The sequence below is a fragment of the Aquarana catesbeiana genome, linkage group LG06 (genome assembly GCF_042186555.1).
Source record: "Aquarana catesbeiana isolate 2022-GZ linkage group LG06, ASM4218655v1, whole genome shotgun sequence".
NCBI lineage: Eukaryota > Metazoa > Chordata > Amphibia > Anura > Ranidae > Aquarana > Aquarana catesbeiana.
In genome coordinates this window covers 188,135,410-188,155,026 of record NC_133329.1, presented here as the reverse complement: position 1 = coordinate 188,155,026, position 19,617 = coordinate 188,135,410, and the positions used below count along the sequence as shown (strand labels likewise).

General features: G+C 45.1%; 1 protein-coding gene across 3 annotated transcripts in view; it reads left to right on the top strand.

The window, feature by feature from the left end:
* SNX29 (sorting nexin 29) overlaps nucleotides 1–19,617 on the top strand; it is a 2,112,233-nt gene that overhangs the window by 451,197 nt on the left and 1,641,419 nt on the right. For 2 of the 3 annotated variants that reach the window (XM_073591167.1, XM_073591166.1), the window contains exon 7: nucleotides 5,567–5,815. The exons of the other annotated variant lie outside the window; for it this stretch is intronic. In XM_073591167.1, coding sequence (XP_073447268.1) covers nucleotides 5,567–5,815 — 249 coding nt within the window. The remainder of the gene's footprint in view (nucleotides 1–5,566; nucleotides 5,816–19,617) is intronic. 3 annotated transcript variants of the gene reach the window in all.

Below are 19,617 nucleotides of genomic sequence, written 5' to 3'. Positions count from 1 at the left end.
GCCGAGATAATCCATCCACCTCACAGGTGTGGCATATCAAGATGCTGATTAGACAGCATGACTATTGCTCAGATGTGTCTTAGGCTGGCCACAATGAAAAGCCACTCTAAAATGTGCAGTTTTATCACACAGCACAATGCGACAGATGTCGCAAGTTTTGAGGAAGCCTGCAATTGGCATGCTGACTGCAGGAATGTCCACTAGAGCTGTTGCCCTTGAAGCCATCTCCAAAGATGTTTCAGAGAATTTTGCCGCACATCCAACCGGCCTCACAACCCACAGACCACGTGTAACCACACCAGCCCAGGACCTCCACATCCAACATATTCGCCTCCAAGGTTGTCTGAGACCAGCCACCCGGACAGCTGCTGCAACAATCGGTTTGCATAACCAAAGAATTTCTGCTCAAACTGTCAGACACTGTCTCAGGGAGGTTCATCTACATGCTCGAAGTCCTCAATAGGGTCTCGACTTGACTGCAGTTTATCATCGTAACAACTTGAGTGGGCAAATGCTCACATTTGATGGAGTCTGGCACTTTGGAGAGGTGTTCTCTTCATGGATGAATCACGGTTTTCACTGTACGGGGCAGATGGCAGACAGCGTGTATGGTGCTGTGTGGGTGAGCGGTTTGCTGATGTCACGTGTCCTGTGGGTCGAGTGGCCCATGGTGTCGGTGGGGTTATGGTATGGGCAGACGTATGCTATGGACAACGAACACAGGTGCATTTTATTGATGACATTTTAAATGCACAGAGATACCATGACGAGATCCTGAGGCCCATTGTTGTGCCATTAATCCACGACCATCATCTCATGTTGCAAGGATCTGTACACAATTCCTGGAAGCTAAAAACATCCCAGTTATTGCATGGCCAGCATACTCACCGAACATGTCACCCATTGAAACACCAAAGAAACCTTTTTAAGAAGAAACACAGAGAAACTGTTTATCAAGAACATCTAAACAGGAAAAAATATGCACAGCTATAGTAGTGTAGAAATACAATAAAGAAAAAAAGTTTATGCTGGGAAATTTCCCGGTAGGCCAGTCCAGCCCCGTCTGGATTGGCATATTCAGCAGCGTGTTTCAGTTCCTGCCAATATCCAGCAACTTCGCACAGCCATTGAAGAGGAATGGACCAACATTCCACAGGCCACAATCAACAACCTGATCAAGTCTATGCGAAGGAGATGTGCTGCACTGCATGAGGTAAATTTTGGTCATGATTTTGCTCAGTGTAGATTTACACACATATAACATGTATCAAATAACATCCAGCTTGTCGTAACATTTTCCTCCACATCCAATGCTTATGCAAATAAACTGTGGACAGGAGAATTCTCAGCTGACATGTGTCTACTGTATCCAGGACTGGCTCCCCCTCCGTCTAGTGTGATGAAATTGCTGAAATTCTGCTTTACGCATTTTGTCTTAGGAGACTAAGCTAGTCTAAAGGGGGAATCTCCTAAGACGTAGCCTAGAGGGGAAGCTAGGTTGCACCTTGTGCTCCTCTGTGACCTTAACTTGGCTGTTTTTGCCTTGCAAAAATCACCATTTGACCCCATCAGGGTTATTCCCTACCTCTTACCACCAAAGTAGCCTTTCTGGTGGCCATTATGGCTGTTGGACAATCAGAACCAGCAGCTCATTCCTGCAAAGAGCCCTTCCTTATACTTCACAACAACAAGGTCTTCTTATTATGCACTAGACACTTTTCTTTCCAAAGTGGTTTCTTCTTTCTATCTCAATGAGGACATTGAGTAACATTTTGAATCATACATGTTCATCATGACATGTTTCTGACACTTCTGACCATTATTGGAGAGGTCTAGCATTCACTGTAGTAACACTGCAGTATTTTAATATTTTTTAATCTTTTTGTATTAATTGTTAATAAAAATCCATTGTTTATTTCTTATGATTGGTGCCTGGAAAGTCCATTATTTCACTTTCACTATTTGACAAATCAATGAGAACATTGTTCTACAATCCTTGTGCCCTGCTCCTAAGCATCCAAATGAAGTCTCTCTGCATTGCCTGGATGTTGTCAGAGCCATTAGAGTGTACCCAAAAGCTACTGCTTCCATTAGACAAACAGGTTTTTTGTTTGTCCTCTCCTTTGGTCCCTGCAAGGGATACCCCACTTCAATGTCCACCATTGCTTGGTGCAGGGCTGGAACTAGGGGGGCATGTTCCACAGGGGGCCAACTGCAGAGGGGCGCCAGAGCCAAATTGAGAGAGCCAGAAGACTGTATCCACACACACTGACCTGAGCTGCATTCACAGGGAGCCGTCTGAACATACACACCACTGGCTTCTCGGTGTGAGCCCGCACTGCTGTACCATCGCAGGGGAGCTGGGATCATGGCCGGACCTAGATTTCAGTTGCGCCTTCCGTAAAAGCAAACCACCCCTTCTCCTGCCTCCATTCCCACCCGGCCTGCTGAACTCCTCTTTTTAGAGTCGGGACGGGACACAGTTGGAGTAATGTGAGGGGGGAGGGGCACCAGTAGCATTTGCTAGTATTGGAATCCAAGTACTGCCCTGCGACACCTGCACGATCTCTTCCGGACTGTCTCTCCAGGGAAGCTTCTTTGAGGCTCTTCCTTGGCTATTCTGATAAAAAAACAAGGTCCCTGAAGTCTCCTGAAGGGGAGTGCTAGAAAGAGTGGTTGGGGGTAGAAGAATTTATGCCAGAAGCCCTTCACCTGCCCCTTAACTCATTTACAACTGACCCCTGAACTCTACGTCACTACTCACCCCTGAACTCCTCACTTACTCCTGAACCCTGAATTCTGCCTCTCGTACTCCTAACCCCCTGAACTCTACACCACTTACTTCTGACCCCTGAACTCTGCAGCACTTACTCCCGACCCCCTGAACTCTGCACCACTTACTCCTTACTCCCTGATCTCTGCCTCACTTACTCCCGATCCCCTGAACTCTGCCTCACTTACTACTGACCCCCTAAACTCTGCCTCACTTACTCCCAACCCCCTGAACTCTGCACCACTTACTCCTGATCCCCTAAACTCTGCACCACCTACTCCTGACCCCCTCAACGCTGCACCACTTACTCCTGACCCCTTGATTTCTGCCTCACTTACTCCTAAACACCCTGAACTCTGCACCACTTACTCCTGACCCTTAAATTCTGCACCACTTACTACTGACTCTTAAACTCTGCCTCTCTTACTCCTGACCCCTGAGCTCCGTCAGACATTCATACTCCTTTTTATTTACTGATACCACTAATATGAATACTGAAATAATTGGTTGACCCTACCCCCATGTACATGCACTGAAACCCCTGTACATTCATTGCTATCCACGCTACCACCACTGATACAGTGATACCTGATGTACATTCACTATTACCCCATGCACATCCACTGATATTACCTGTACATTTATGGACATCCACTGATACCCGTTTTACATCCTCTGATATTCCTTTGTACATCCACTTATATATCTTGTACTTCTACTGATACCCCTCATACATCCATTGATACCCCTGTAAATCCACTGATACCACTGTAACTCTACTGATACCCCTGTTACTGTTGCCCTGGGTGAAAGAATGTCTAGGTACACCACTGGCTTGGTGGATAAGGAACTTGATTGTCAGAGCCTATGCTCTAAAACTAACAACTCCTCCTACGCTGTTATGGATACACTCCACCAGATTTGTTGGATCATTTTGGAGTTTTAGGCATCAAGCCTCTGTTGCAGAACTCAGTAAAGCCACCACATGGTCTTCTGTTCACACTTTTTCAAAGTTTTAATTGGTGCATGTTCAATCTTCTGCAGATGCAGCTTGTGGTAGCAAGATTATTACAGTGGCACTCTGAAACTGGAGTTTTTATTTTTTCATTGCTTTGGGACGTCCCATGGTGTATGAATAAGTTGCCTGTGTCCTGTACTGTACGTTAAGATAAGAGGAATTTAGGCTTACCTGTAAATATCTATATCTTGGAGTAGTGATGGGCCGAACACCCCCCGGTTCGGTTCGCACAAGAACAAGCAAAAAATTTGTGCGAACATGCAAACCCTATTAAAGTCTATGGGACACGAATATGAAAAATCAAAAGTGCTCATTTTAAAGGCTTATATGCAAGTTATTGCCATAAAAAGTATATGGGGACCCGGGTACTGCCCCAGGGGACATACATCACTGCAAAAATTTTTTTAAAAACTACCGTTTTTTCAGGAGCAGTGATTTTAATAATGCTTAAAGTGAAACAATAAAAATTAACTATTCCTTTAAATATCGTGCCAGGGGGGTGCCCTTAGTCTGCCTGGAAAGTGGCACATCTGTGTGATGTGTTTTACAGTGCCGCAGCAAAATGACATTTCCAAAGGAAAAAATGTCATTTAAACTTGCTCGCAGCTGTAATGTATTGTGGGTGTAATGTAGTGCCCCCCCTCCTGAATTATACCAGGTCACCTGCCCTCAACATGGGAACGGTGCTTTGGGGTGCCCCCCAAAGCACCTTGTCCCTATGTTGATGGGGACAAGGACCTCATCCCCCACAACCCTGGCCTGGTGGTTGTGGGGGTCTGCGGGCAGGGGCTTATCAGAATCTGGAAGCCCCCTTTAACAAGGGGGCCCCCAGATCCCCCCCCTATGTGACTGGGTATGTAGTACATTGTACCCCTACCCATTCACCCAAAAAAAGTGTCAAACAGTAAAAACCACAAAAGACCGTTTTTGACGATTCCTTTATTAACCACTTCCTACCCCGCCCATAGTCAAATGACGTCCGCAGGAGGGATCTCCCATCCTGGGTGGGCGTCATATGATGCCCTGGGCTTCCCGGGCATCTAGGGGGCACACACGTGCCGCCGCGCCACTCGCGCGATGTCCGTCGGGCACCCGCGATTGCCAGTAACAAAGCTGGGACATGGATCTGTGTGTGTAAACATCCATGACGTTTGACTGTGATGGACACTTGTTTTTACTTTTACATTTTTGAAATAAATCGTGATATACTTCACTATGGGAGTCCTCTTCTTCCTTTCATTTCTCCACTGATGATTGGACGTCTGTCGGACCGGTGTTGAGATCGGGAGCATCCTCCTATTGGCATAATCTTTTCAGCGCTTTTGACTACCTTTGATTTGGAATAAATTGTTGTTGTCTTTGACTCACACTCCCCTGGTGCCCTTTCTGCTGTTTTTGTTTGTTACTCTGGATTGCTTGCTATCAAACTGAGGACTCATGGAGTGGGGTAGGGTTATAGGGGAGACGCCCCTGGGAGAGAGTGTCCTCAGAAGCTTGCCAGTGTAAAATCACCTGAAAGTACAAAGCTATAACCCATGGTGTGTGAATAAGTTACCTCTGCCTTGTACTGTACTTCAAGATATGGAGTTTACAGGTAATTCAAAATACCTCTTTTTTTCCCCTGTACTTTCAAGGATAGAATGTGGGAAATGTGCATGTATTGCAGAAATGTACAAAACAAAATGTTTTTTTTTTCCTTGACATATGCTTTAAGCAAACATATCATTCAGAAAAAAACTTTTTACTGTGTGTTGTTTTTCGACTTGTTTTCCTAGGCTTAAACTCTATTCTTTTTGCTATCAACATTGACAATGCAGACTTAAATGGACCAGCAAAGACAGTTCCTACAGTGTCTCATCTTCTAAAAGAGTCCACTCAGAATGTCACCTCCTTGCTTAAGGAATCCACGCAAGGTGTCAGTAATCTCCTTCGAGATATCACTTCATCCTCTGCTGTCTCTATCCTGATCAAGCCAGAGCAGGAATCTGACCCTCTTCCTGTACTTTCAAAAAGTCTTACTACTGGTATGTAAAATTTTATACAGAGAGAAAGGGTTTGACATTTTGATGAACAATAGCAGGGCAGCCACTTAGGTTAGATTTCATTATATGTAGCATGCAAGGAGAAGTTTGGGGTAGATAACAAAAAAAACAAACATACCTCATTGATCTGATGCTGCAGCTGTCCTCTGCCAGCTCTAAGCCTTAGAACTGAGCGATTAAATGGCCTCTGTTCACTCAGTTCTCATTCAGCTCTTGACTGTCAGCCACCGCTCTCTGCTTTGCCCTTCTAACACTCATTGGAGTGCCAAGCAGGAGAGGGAGTGGGAGCAGCTGGCTTTAGCTCTCAGCCATGTTCTGAGAGCCAGAGCCAGCTGTCAATCGAGCAACTGGGCAGATCCTGGCAATATAGTTGGGATCCTTCCAGATCCTGGACCGACTCTGAGATATCAGCCAACAGCAGGCTATCGGCTGATTTTGGGTCACAGGAGTGCAAAAGTAACTGCATTCCTGCGATCCAGAAGAGAAGTATGAGCAAAAGATTGAGTGTTTTTTGGAAATTTAAAAAAGATTTGCCCCTTTATCATTTTTTTCCAGCGACTGGTCTTTTTGCAGGAAACCCCCTGCCTCCATTTCCCTAAACTAACAGAGGAGATATAAGATCTTCTGTCTGTATGATCAGCTTTACTGCAATGTTTTTTCTTTGAAGCAATATGGTTAGGTAAATAAAAATGACTAACAGCAGTGTCAGAATGCAGACTGCTTGTGAGAAAGATATATTATATACCCAATAATATTTTTGAACAGTTGCGAAAATTTGTATAGCAAGACTTAAGAAATCTTATAAAGCAAAGCTAAACTTTTTCTTCTTTTTTTTTGAATAGCAGATGCACACAAGAATAAAGTGCTTAAACATTTGCATATAAACCTATATGTTATAGGTATTGAATAGATACTGGTGACAATTTGTAGGCATGGCCAGCTGCAAGCTGCCACTCATGACTAATATAGTAAAAGAGAGTCTTGGAAAAACATCCAGCCCAGTTCACTGCTGTAGAACACTACAGGCTTAGCATACAGTACATGACTTTAAAGCTGAACTCCAGCATAAGCAAATGGCATTTTCACAAATGCCAGAGGTTTAGTGAATACAATGAGAGAACTTGAAATACTGATACACAAGGAGGATTTCAACATTGTGGGAGTAGCAGAAACCTGGTTTGACAGCTCACATGACTGGCTTGCAGCTGTCAAAGGGTACTCCCTGTATTGGAGGGACAGGGAAGGTAGAGGGGGGGTTTGAGTGATTTATAATAACTACAAGGGATGACTACCGGGGTAAAGGAGGAGGTAGAATCCTTGTGGCTGGAGCTTAAAGGAGAAAAACAAACAAAAAATGAATAGTGGGTGCATGCCACAGGCACCCTAACCTGAAGGATGAAGAAGAGACCAATCTCTTTTTAACAGTTAGAAATGGTGGTGAGGCAGGAAAATTTTATTATGGGGGATTTCGATTATCCAATATAGCTTTGCTTGAACTACTAATTACAAACAGCACGGAGCTGATTCCTGACGTGGACGTAAGGGATAACTTGGTAACAGTGTAAATCATAGGAAAAGGAGACACAAGGGAAGGACAAGAACATTACATTTCAATAGCCTGCTTTACCAAATTTCGCTCTATACTTCATGACTAGGGATGGGCTATCTGTTCGAGTCGAACATGAGTTCGACTCGAACATTGACTGTTCGCCCGTTCGCCGAACAGCGAACAATTTGGGGTGTTCACGGCAAATTCGAAAAGCCTCGGAACACCCTTTAAAAGCTATGGGAGAAATCTAAAGTGCTAATTTTAAAGGATAATATGCAAGTTATTGTCATAAAAAGTGTTTGGGGACCCAGGTCCTGCCCCAGGGGACATGTATCAAAAGTTTTAAAAACGGCTGTTTTTTTGGGAGCAGTGAGTTTAATAATGCTTAAAGTGAAACAATAAAAGTGAAATATTCATTTAAATTTCATACCTGGGGGGGTGTCTATAGTATGCCTGTAAAATAGTGCACATTTCCCGTGTTTATAACAGTCCGAGAGCAAAATGATACTTCTAAAGGAAAAAAAAGTTATTTAAAAGTGCTAGCGCTAGTGCCGGCTATTAATGAATTGTCTGTCCCGACAATACACATAAGTCATTGAAAAATGAAAAATAAAAAAAAAAAAATAAATAAAAATGCGTGGGGGGTCCCCCAAAATTCCATTACCAGGCCCTTCAGGTCTGGTATGGATATTAAGGGGAACTCCGCGCCAAAATTTAAAAAAAAAATGGTGTGGGGTTCCCCCCAAAAATCCATATCTGGTATGGATTTTAAGGGTAACTCCGTGCCAAAATGTAAAAAAAAATGGCGTGGGTTCCCCCAAAAATCCACACCAGATCCTTAGACCCTTATCCGAGCACGCAACCTGGCAGGCCGCAGGAAAAGAGGGGGGGAGCGAGAGAGCGCCCCCCCCTCCTGATCCGTACCAGGCCACATGCCCTCAACATGGGGAGGATGTCCCCATATTGATGGGGACAAGGGCCTCATCCCCACAACCCTTGCCTGGTGGTTGTGGGTGTCTGCGGGGGGCTTATCGGAATCTGGAAGCCCCCTTTAACAAGGGGACACCCAGATCCTGCCCCCCCCCATGTGAATTGGTAAGGGGTACATTGTACCCCTACCATTTCACAAAAAGAAAGTGTCAAAATGTTAAAAAACCAGAAGGAGTGTCATTTTGCTCTCGGACTGTTATAAACACGGGAAACATGCGTACTATAGACACCCCCAGGTACGAAATTTAAAGGAATATTTCACTTTTATTGTTTCACTTTAAGCATTATTAAAAATCACTGCTCCCGAAAAAACGGACATTTTGTAAACTTTTTTTTGCATTGATATATGTCCCCTGGGGCAGGACCCAGGTCCCCAAACACTTTTTATGACAATAACTTGCATATTAACCTTTAAAATTAGCACTTTTGATTTTTCATGTTCGTGTCCCATAGACTTTAACAGTGTTTGCGTGTACGAACACATTTTTTGCCTGTTCCCATGTTCCGGATGCGAACTGAACAGGGGGATGTTCAGTCCATCCCTATTCATGACATTGAAGGATAATCTAAAAACAAAAGCCATGGATGGAAAGTGGGAACGGTTTAAGAACATAGTAGGACATCACACCGTGTATTCCATTGGGCAACAAACATAAAAGAAACAGTCAAACCTGGGTGGCTAAATTTGAGCGTAAAAAAGGCATATTAAAGGCATTTTTTCAAAATATATCAATAGTAAAAAGGCAAAGAGTGAGCATATTGGCCCCATAAAAGATAGTTTGGGAAATTTGGTTACAAGTGACAGAGAGAAGACAACTGTGCTAAATGTATTCTTCTCCTAGGTTTTTACTAGGGAAAAGGAGTACTAAAGACAAGACAGTATTGTTGTTAACACAGCATGGAATGTTCCTGTGTAGCCAGTGTTCAAAGGAGACTTAATGTGAACAAATCCCCAGGACCAGAGAACTTACATCCAAGAATTTTTAAGGAACTTAGGTTATTGCTAGATTGGTATTCCTAATCTATTCCTAATCTGTAGGGTCAGCTTAATGACCAGAATGGTACCGGATGACTGGCGAAAAGCTAACGTGGTACCAGTATTAAAAAAAGGCCTGAGATTTATACCTGGATACTACAGACTAGTCAGCCTAACATCAATAGTATGTATACTATTATAGGGGATGATAAGGGGCTATAGGCTTCATTCACAAAGCGGTACCTTACCGCATCCCAGTAAGCGGTAACATACCACACAGCGTTTTTCAAAAAGTTTATTTTGGCATTCACTAAAAAATGCTACTAAAATACTGCATGAGTTATTTTATGAAGTCGTTGCGGTATTGTAGTAGTGAAAGCATGTGTTAAGGATGCCGGCTACCACTAGATGTAACTTAACACAAGCTGTAAATAGCTGGCTGTTAAGGAGTGATGGCTGCCAGCATCTTTAACAACCAGTAACTGACATCACCGGATGGCGCCGCCCCTTAGTTATTTAACCAGTATACACCCGTTGTATAGTAAAATGACGGCTGGGATGGACCTCTCTAGTTCTAGAAGGACTTCATATGAGCTCCTCCCAGTCTTGACATGTGGCAATCTGTGGTGAGTTGTGTCACCATAGCCAATCGGAGTAAAGAACCAATAACAGCGGTTCTTTACCACGTGATCGGCTGTGACCAATCACAGCTGATCACGATGTAGACACACTTACCAGTTATCAGCATTCCATTGTGACAGTGTGAGGAGAGGCAGAGCCGGTAACCGGAAAATGTGAACGAGGACATCTACACTGATAATCAGGACACTAATCAGCCCTAACAGTGCCCATCGGTGCCATCTATCAGTGCCACCTATCAGTTCAGCCTCATCAGAGCCTCCTCATCAGTGCCACCTCATCAGTGCCACCTCATCGGCGCTACCTATCAGTGAAGCCTATCAGTGGAGTCTCATTAGAGCACATCAGTAAAAGAGAAAAATTACCTGTTTGCAACATTTTATAACAGAAAAACTTTTTTTCAAATATTATTTGTCTGCTTTCGTTTGTTTAGCAAACAAAAAAAAAGCCAACTGTGATTAAATACCACCAAAAAAAAGCTCTATTTGTGTGAAAAAATGACCACGCAATTGTCATTCAAAGAGCGACAATGCTGAAAGATGATAATTTGCCTGAGCAGGAAGGGGCTAAAAGTACCCAGTAGGCAAGTGGGAAGACATCAGGAGCCTTCATTGGGAGCGGAGCATTATTTTTTTCCTGGGTCGGGGGGCATTGTGATCGACAATGGATCTACACTGGGGGGGAAGAGGGGACATTTTTTTTATTTTTTATTTTCTAAATAAAGAACTTCTCAAAACTGCCTACTGTCTTTTTTACACTGCACTTTTTTTGGTGAATGAGCACTATGTACCCCTACTCATTCACATGTGGGGCCGGGATCTGGGGGGAAGCCCCCTGCCTGCAGCCCCCCAAAACCACCGGCCAGGGTTGTGGGGAAGAGCCCCTTGGCATGGGGGTTCTGCTCTAAATCCATACCAGACCCAAGGGGGGGGTCCCATGCTGTTTTTTTTCCTAATTATTCACTGCTGGCATTTTTGTTTTAAAAAGCTGTCAGCGGGAAACTGCATAAAGCAACATTCTGTCAGGAGTATGCTGTAATCTAGATAGAACAGTGGACGTGGTGTGTCTGGATTTTTGTCAAGGTATTTGTTACAGTACCTCAAACGCTTATAGTGATTGTAAACAATCACCTTGTAAAACAACCTATTCCGTTTAAAATAGAAATTTGTGTATAGATATGGAAAAAATATAAATACCCCTTTTCCCTTTTTTAGTGCCATTACACAAGTTTAACGCCATATAGTTTTGTGCGTTACTGCCAGTTTAACGCCATATCGTTTTGCGTGTGTTACTGCCAGTTTAACACCATATAGTTCTGTGTGTCACTGTACGTTTGGCGCATTATATTGCAGTGTATTATATTGTATCTGTGGAGTGTGTCTGTGTAGTGTGAGTACTCAAATTAAAGGGCACCAAACACCACTTTACATTGATTAAAGTGCATCTACGTAGAGATTTCAACTTCTCCTTTACATTTACTTATAAGCACCGCCCCCTCCCTCCCAAAAATGTCTGGGAGGACAACAAGGAGAGGCAGATGTTTCCTTGGCACTGTAAGGGGGCCAGCAACAAATGTGTTCACAGGCAAATGTGGACGTGGTGGTCAGTCCTCAGGCAGGGCATTATGTCCTCTGTTTAGTGAGTTTGCCCGTGTTATCCAGCCACAGCATGCAGAGGAGGTGGTGGACTAGCTTACTAAACTTTTCTCATCTTCCTCATCCTCTGTCACACAAGCAGAGACAAGTGTGCAGTTGCCAGAGTCCACATCTATTCCTGCCATAGCCCTAACATCAGCCATTGAGAAGTCAGCTGAATTATTTGACCACAGCGTCGGCCACTTGCTCCTTGATGATGCCCAGCCATTACTGGATTCAGATGCTGGTTCTGAGTTTGAGGATGACAGGAACATGAGAGGAGGAACACTAGTAGACAAATTGGCGTTCATGTTCCCCAAGCTGCAGCGTATTGCCAAGTTGTCTCCAGTGGTAATGATGAAGATGGAGATGATGATGATGAAGATCATGATGAGGTCACTGATGTGACTTGGGTGCCAAATAGAGCCGAGGAGAAAACTGAAAGTGAGGCGGCACAACCCCAAGGAGGTCGACATCAAGAAAAAGTAGAGAGCAGCCACCCTATTCCATCACATTCTGTAGCTGTTATCTCCCAGCCCACTCCCCACAGCTCAGCTGTCTGGGCCTTTCTCAGCACATCTGCAGCAGGTCGCACTGTTGCTTTCTTCAAGCTGTGTCACAGGCACATCAAACATGGCAAAAACACCAACTATTTGGGTACCACATGCCTAACAAGGCATTTAATGTCCAACCACTCAGCCCGTTGGCAAGAGCACCTAAAAGCCACACAAAAGGTGCACAAATTTGTCCCTCCTCCTCCTTACCCACTTCTGTCTGCCCATGCGATACAGAGTCATTACCTTTCAGCAGCCTCCACTGACAGGGATGATGGTATAGCACAGGGTGTCCAAGGTCCTAGCAGCCCATCTACCAGCAGCACACCACCAGCTGTAGACTGTAGCCGGCAAATTTCTCTGCCCCATCTTCTGCAGCGGAAAAAAAAATACAGTCCCTGCCACCCACATGCCCAGCGCCTGAATGCAAGCTTGTCAAAGCTGTTGGCTCTCCAACTTCTGCCTTTCAGCCTGGTGGATTCTGCCCCCTTATGTGAATTTGCACAATGTGCTGTACCACAATGGCAGGTTCCCAGTCGATACCACTTTTCACGTAAAGCCGTTCCATATCTCTCCCATCAGGTGGAAGGGAATGTTCTGGCATCATTGGGCAAGGCAGTCAGCCATAAAATCCACCTTACTGCTGACACGTGGTCCAGCAAGCATGGGCAGGGATGATATATTTCGTTCACAGCACACTGAGTAACGCTGCTTGCAACTCGAAAGGATGCAGGGCAGGGCTCAGTGCTGCAGCTTGTTGTGCCCCCATGTCTCCATACAGCTGGTGGTGATGATGCCAGACCTGTGAGCTCTACCCCCTCCTCCTCCTCCTCCTCTGCCACCTCCATGCCCTCCTCTGCAGAGTTGTCCTATGAACATATGGTACCCCCTAAGTGTTCAAAGGGCTTTTCCCAGAGTCAGGCTAAAAGGTACCATGCAGTGCTTCAGCTGGTGTGTTTATGGGACAGGAACCACACCAGAGCAGAGATTCTTGCAGCTCTGCAAGGACAGGCCCAGAGGTGGTTCACACCATGCCAGCTGGAGCCAGGAATGGTGGTGTCCGATAATGGCTCAAACCTCCTGTCCGCCCTTAGACAGGGAAACTTGACACAAGTGCCATGCCTGGCACATGTCCTCAATTTGGTGGTGCAGCGTTTCCTAACTACGTACCCAGGGTTGCAAGATGTACTAAAGCAGGCCAGAAGAGTCTATAGCCATTTCAGGCGGTCATACACAGCCAGTGGTCTGATGGCTAAAATTCAGCGGGAATTTCACGATTTGTGACATGCCCACCAGGTGGAACTCAACTTTGGGAATGCTGCAGTGGCTATACATGCAGCAGAGGGCCATCAACGAGTACTTGTGTCAGTACGGCACGACGACAGGCTCCAGCCGCCTCGGCTTTTTTTTTCCCCACGCCAATGGCTGATCATTAAGGATGCATGCACTGTATTGTCACCATTTGAGGAGGCCACAAGGATGGTGAGCAGTGACAGTGCATGCATCAGTGACACAATCCCTGTTGTGTTCCTTCTGGAGCAGACTCTGCGTTGCATTATGGACAGGGCACTGGAGGCAGAGCAGCAGGAGGGAAGAGGACTTCCTTTCCTCTCAAGGCCCACTTTATCCAGACACCATCATTCCTATGTCACAGAACTTTCATAGGCTTTAAAGAAGAGGAAGACATGCGTCAATCTGTAAGCGATGGCTTTCCAACCCCAGGACCCTTGGGAGTAGTACGTGGCTGGGAGGAGGAAGTTCCAGATGCTGTCATCCTGAGTGACCCCGAGGAGTCTGCTTCTGAAGCAAATTTGAGGCAACCTCATGCTTCAAAGCCTGTGAAAGGACCCAAGAATACATGGCATAAAGGAGAGAAGGATGATTACTAGTTGGCAACCCTCCTTGACCACCGTTATAAGGGGAAGGTCTCTGAACTCATCCCATCCCCACAGGGAGTGCAGAGGATAAAATCTCTTGAGGACACATTAAAGAGGATTTTATTGAACGTTTTTCCTGACTCTAGTAGGTTACAGTGTGGTGGAAAACGTCGTTTTGAGTCTTCCGTTGGTCAAGAAAGGACTGGTGGAGAAGGTATCCGCCTAAATGAGGCATTTCGGAATTTTTTTAGTCCTTGTTGCCCAGGGCTGTCAGCTTCCACATCCCATCGGCAACGTCTGCATCACATGGGGACGATTACCTCGGGGCCAAAACAGAGATGGAGAGCTTTCCAGCTGACAATCGACTGCCTTACTGGGTCATGAGAATAGACCACTGGCCAGAACTTGCCCAGTATGCTATTGAGTTGTTGGGCTGCCCTGCATCCAGCATGCTTTCAGAATGGGCATTCAGTGCTGCAGGAGGTTTCGTTACTAATCATAGAACGCGTCAAACGGTCCATGGAGTCTTTGGTCTTTGGGTGTCAGTGGTGCCTTCCCATTATAACCCTATAGAGGTACTCTTGATGTAAGCAAGAATTTGCCTTGCTGTAAAAAATTGCAATGATATGCACCTGTCAGACAGGTGTAGAAAAATTGGTCTTTGGGTGTTAATTGTGCCCATGAAACCTATAACAAAAACATTTTTCCAGATGAAATGATTGAACACCCTCAAAGCTAGGCAGCCTCAAAGTCCTGCAGAGATTCCACATCCCAGAAAGACTTAATCAGTGACATCGGTATCAGGGGCTTCATAGCTGGTAATCCAGGACTGATTCATTTTTATAAAAGTCAAACGGTCCATGGAGTCTGTGGACATTTATAAAAATGAATCAGTCCTGAATTACCAGCTATGAAGCCCCTGATGCCGATGTCACTGATTAAATCTTTTTGGGATGTGGAATCTCTGCAGGACTTTGAGGCTGCTTAGCTTTGAGGGTGTTCAATCATTTCATCTGGAAAAATGTTTTTGGTATAGGTTTCATGGGCACAATTAACACCCAAAGACCAATTTTTCTGCACCTGTCTGACAGGTGCATATCATTGCAATTTTTTACAGCAAGGCAAATTTTTGCTTTCATCAAGAGTACCTCTATAGGGTTACAGTGGGAAGGCACCACCGACACCCAAAGACCAATTTTTCAGCACCCGTTTGACAGGTGCATATGATTGCAATTTTTTACAGCAAGGCAAATTCTTGCTTTCATCAAGATTATCTCTATAGGGTTATGGTGGGAAGGCGCCACGACACCCAAAGACCAATTTTAACGCAGCTGTTACTTCTATCCAAAGTCAAAGTGACACCAGAATGTATCCAAAAAATCTCTAATCTTGTTACCAGTGCATTACATTGTGGCCTCACCATACACACTGGCTCCCCAGCTGTTGCTGAGCAAAATAAAGGCAGCTTTCAGGACAAATGTAATTTTTTTTTGGCTTTATAAATTCAATTATTGCTGCAGCAGATTCTAGACATGGTACAGATCTGCCACTTTACAGTTAGACTAAAGGGACCCCCAGGCACTATATTGGAAGGAATTTTTCATTTTTATGCTTTCATAAACTTTTTTTTAATTAATACATGTCCCCCAGGGCAGGACTCGGACCCCTATAACCAAAATGGGCACTTTTGATATTTGACGTTCAGGTCCCATTAACTTTAATGGGGTTTGTTATTCAGGTCCAAACTTTCGCAGTGTTCAAAAGTTCTGGTCCGAAACGAACAGGGGTCCGTTCGGCCCATCCCTAGTGAGGACTAGGAAGGTACAGTCACTGAACCATCAGTAGGTGTAAGTATCAGCTTAAGAGCATCGGATGAAGAGTAGTGGATCCAAATGTACCACAAAACCTTATATTTTTTAAAAGTATGATGATCCAGCATCAACATTTGTTCAATGCGCACAATGTCTTTTACTCTGGCAACCCATAAAGATTATGGGGGGGGTGTAACATCAGTCTTTCAAAACAGAGGTATGAGTTGTCGTGCTGCTGAGAGGAAGAAGCGTAGTAAAGCAGTGTCCAGAGTAGAGGTCAAGAACTCATCATGTACCCTATTGTAAACATAAAAAATTGGGACCAGAAAGGACGTATCCTGCCAGACTCCCACCAGATGTGCAAATAAGTACCCTCCACAAAACCACATTGCCAAGTGTCAGGTGTGGACGGAAACATCTTATGTAATTTCGAAGGGTCCCTGTACCACTGAGAAAGAACCTTAAAGTTTTTTTTTCTTGAAAATAGCAGGAGATGGTAGATGTGTGTAAAATGGAACGAGGTTCGCCAATCAACTGACAAGAGCTCCTTCCCCAGTTCAGTGGACCACACTCTGGTATATGTAGGAAGTTCATCATGTAACAATGCATGTAGTAAAATAAGTGTCTGGGTGTCTCATGGAGGGAGCACAGCAGTTCATATTCAGTCTGTGTATGGTGAGTTTGGGTGGAAGTGAACAGTTGCCCATAAAAAGATAAGTGAGAAGCAGTAAGTCAGTCGCCGGGACCTGCAAGGAGGACAGAAATTCCAGAGCGGGGGGTGTTTGTAGAAATGCGCCACTGGCCATTCAGCGTGGGAAAGTGAACCTAAAGCAGTAGACCCCATACCCTGAGGGAATGAGAGGTTATAAAACAATGAGGTGAGAGTAGACAGGTCTGAGGACAGAAGAGAACAAAGTCCTTTCCTGTACCGCGTGTGTTTATAGCTCCAAATAAAGTGAAATAAATAAAGTAGCTTCGGGAGGGTACATTTTCAATGTATTTATCTGACCAAACCAGGGCGGGGGGAGTACCCCAGGAGTCCAGGTCTTTCCAAATGTGAGATAATAGTGGGGCAAAATTAAGGGAATAGAGATTGAAAAGATTAGAAGGGATTGTAATACCTAGTTAAGAAATACCTTAATCTTTTCATTGAAAATAAGAATAACAAAACTATTGGTAGTACGTAGCTGCTGGTAATTATGTGTTAAGGGCTTTAGTTTTGGACATATTCAGCTTAAAGTTACTGTGTCAGGTCACCTAGACGCTAGGTGACAGATGCACACCGTTGGGATCAGGAGTGCACCGCAAGGTAGTGGACCCTATGGCTGACTGCTACGGATGGGAGTCAGGGTGGTAAGAAAGGCAGGGCTGCTGGAACACCAACATGGATCCCATGGGGGTTAGAGCATAAGATTCCCTGGGGCGTGGAGTCTAAGAGCCAGCAGGTGTTCACCGGAGCCTCTAGTGGTGAGGATGGACTGGGCTGCAACTGGCTCTAGGTCACGACCCCCAGGGTCCCCCAGCTCACACCCACAGTAGGCAACAGGAGGATAGGGATAGTAAGGGAATAAGCCAAGGTCGGGGCCACAAGCAGACAAGGAAAACAGAGTTTGTGCCAAGGTTCAAGGTCACAGGCAAACTGGGATAGTCGGGGACACACCAAAGGTCAGGGTCACGAGCAGACAGGAATAGTTGAGAACACGCCATGGTCGGTAACAGAAACAAATGTAGAGCACACGACAGGCAGAAAACAGGAAGCCAAAACACACAAAGGTTGATCAGCAGGGCTGGCCTGCAGTGCAGAGGTTAATATAGAGTTCTCTGATAGGAGCTGGGGTGGAGCCATGCTAGAGGAGAGATTATAAAAGCAGTCAGGTGAGAGTCAGCTGGTCTCTAGAGATGAACACATGGAGACAGGTAAGCTGACAGACAAAACTCTATTGCATAACCATGACAGTACCCCCCTCTTACGAGGCCTTCCCCTTCCCCGCCTGGGACCAGGTTTGGAGGGGAACTTCAAATGAAACTTCCTCAACAGACGAGATGCAAAGACCTCAGAAGCCTTGATCCACGACCTCTCCTCAGGACCAAACCCCTTCCAATGCACGAGGTACTGGAGAATGCCTCTACAGAGTCGTAAATCCAAAATTTGGCTAACCTCGTACTCCTTATTATCCTCCGAAACCGGCGCTGCGGTAGAGAGAGGAGGAGAGAACTTATTGAGGACTAAAGGCTTCAGAAGGGCAACATGGAAGGAGTTAGAGATTTTGAGGCCCTTGGGAATCTGGAGCTTGAAACAAATCGGATTCAGTTTAGAAGTTGGTGTACGGACCAATGAATCTTGGGGCAAATTTGAGAGAAGGAACCCGGAGTTTGATGTTCCTGGTGGAGAGCCAGACTTTGTCTCCTGGCTGAAGAGAAGGCGGCTTATGCCTGTGACGGTCAGCAAAACTCTTGAATTTGTTGGCAGCTTTCTGGAGGGAATCATGAACGTCAGTCCACATGGAATTGAATGATTCCTGAACAGTAGCCAAGGCTGGAATGTCGGAAGAACAGGTCATAGGAAGAGGGAGTTGAGGATGTCTTCCATAAACAGTGACAAAGGGTGTTTTCTGAGAACTGACGTTGACATGATTATTGTGGGAGAACTCTGCCCATGGGATTAGTGATGCCCAATCATCGTGATGAGCCGAGACCAAGGTACGGAGAAAGACCTCCAACTCCTGATTAACCCTCTCAGTCTGGCCATTGGATTGGGGATGGTAAGAAGAGGTAAAATCCATGGTAATGTTGAGGGATTTGCAAAAGGCTCTCCAAAAACGGGACGTAAACTGAACACTCCTGTCCGAAACAACATGGGAAGGAACACCATGAAGGCAGAAAATCTCAAGTACAAAAATGGGAACCAAGGCAGGGGCAGAAAGGACCCCAGGAAGAGGAACAAAATGAGCCATCTTGGAGAACCGATCGATTACCACTCAAATGTCCATATTATTCTCCGACGGTGGAAGATCGGTGATAAAATCCATGGTGATGTGATACCAGGGCTCCTTAGGAATGGGCAAGGGCATCAAGGGTCTCCGCATGGGACAAGTGACTGAGGTTCTCAGTCTATACGCGGATGCTATGCTTCTCTATCTAGCAGACGCGGGCCCCTCCCTAGCAGCAGCCCTGCACCTTATTCAAGAGTTTGGGACCTTCTCGGGGCTGCAGATAAATTGGTCCAAATCTCAAATACTCCCCATAGACGTCTCTGTCCCTACAAACACTCAAAAGGCTCTCCCACTGGTAAGAACCAACCAGATTAAATACTTAGGTATACAATGCTCTCGTTCCCTCGCAGACTATAAACACCTTAATATTGAACCAATGTACACTCTTCTCAAAAGCAAAACTCAAATCTGGTCTAGACTCCCTCTGGGAGTAATTAATTAATCTGGTGAAGATGATCCTCCTCCCCAAATTACTATACCTATTTTGGCATGCTCCACTGTACATTCCAATTCACGTGTTTAGATCCATGGAATCCATACTTAATACCTTTTTATATGGGGCTCCTCCAGACATAAACTATCATGGCAGACCTTGAAATGTCCCACCCAATTAGGGGGCACGGCCACCCCTGACCTAACATTTTATTACATAGCTTCCCAGTTATCCCATTTTTATTATTTCAATAGACACGATAGACTCCGCTACTCCGCACTGGTATGCACATCTGCGACTGATGTGGTGGCTCACCCTTTCCAGATAC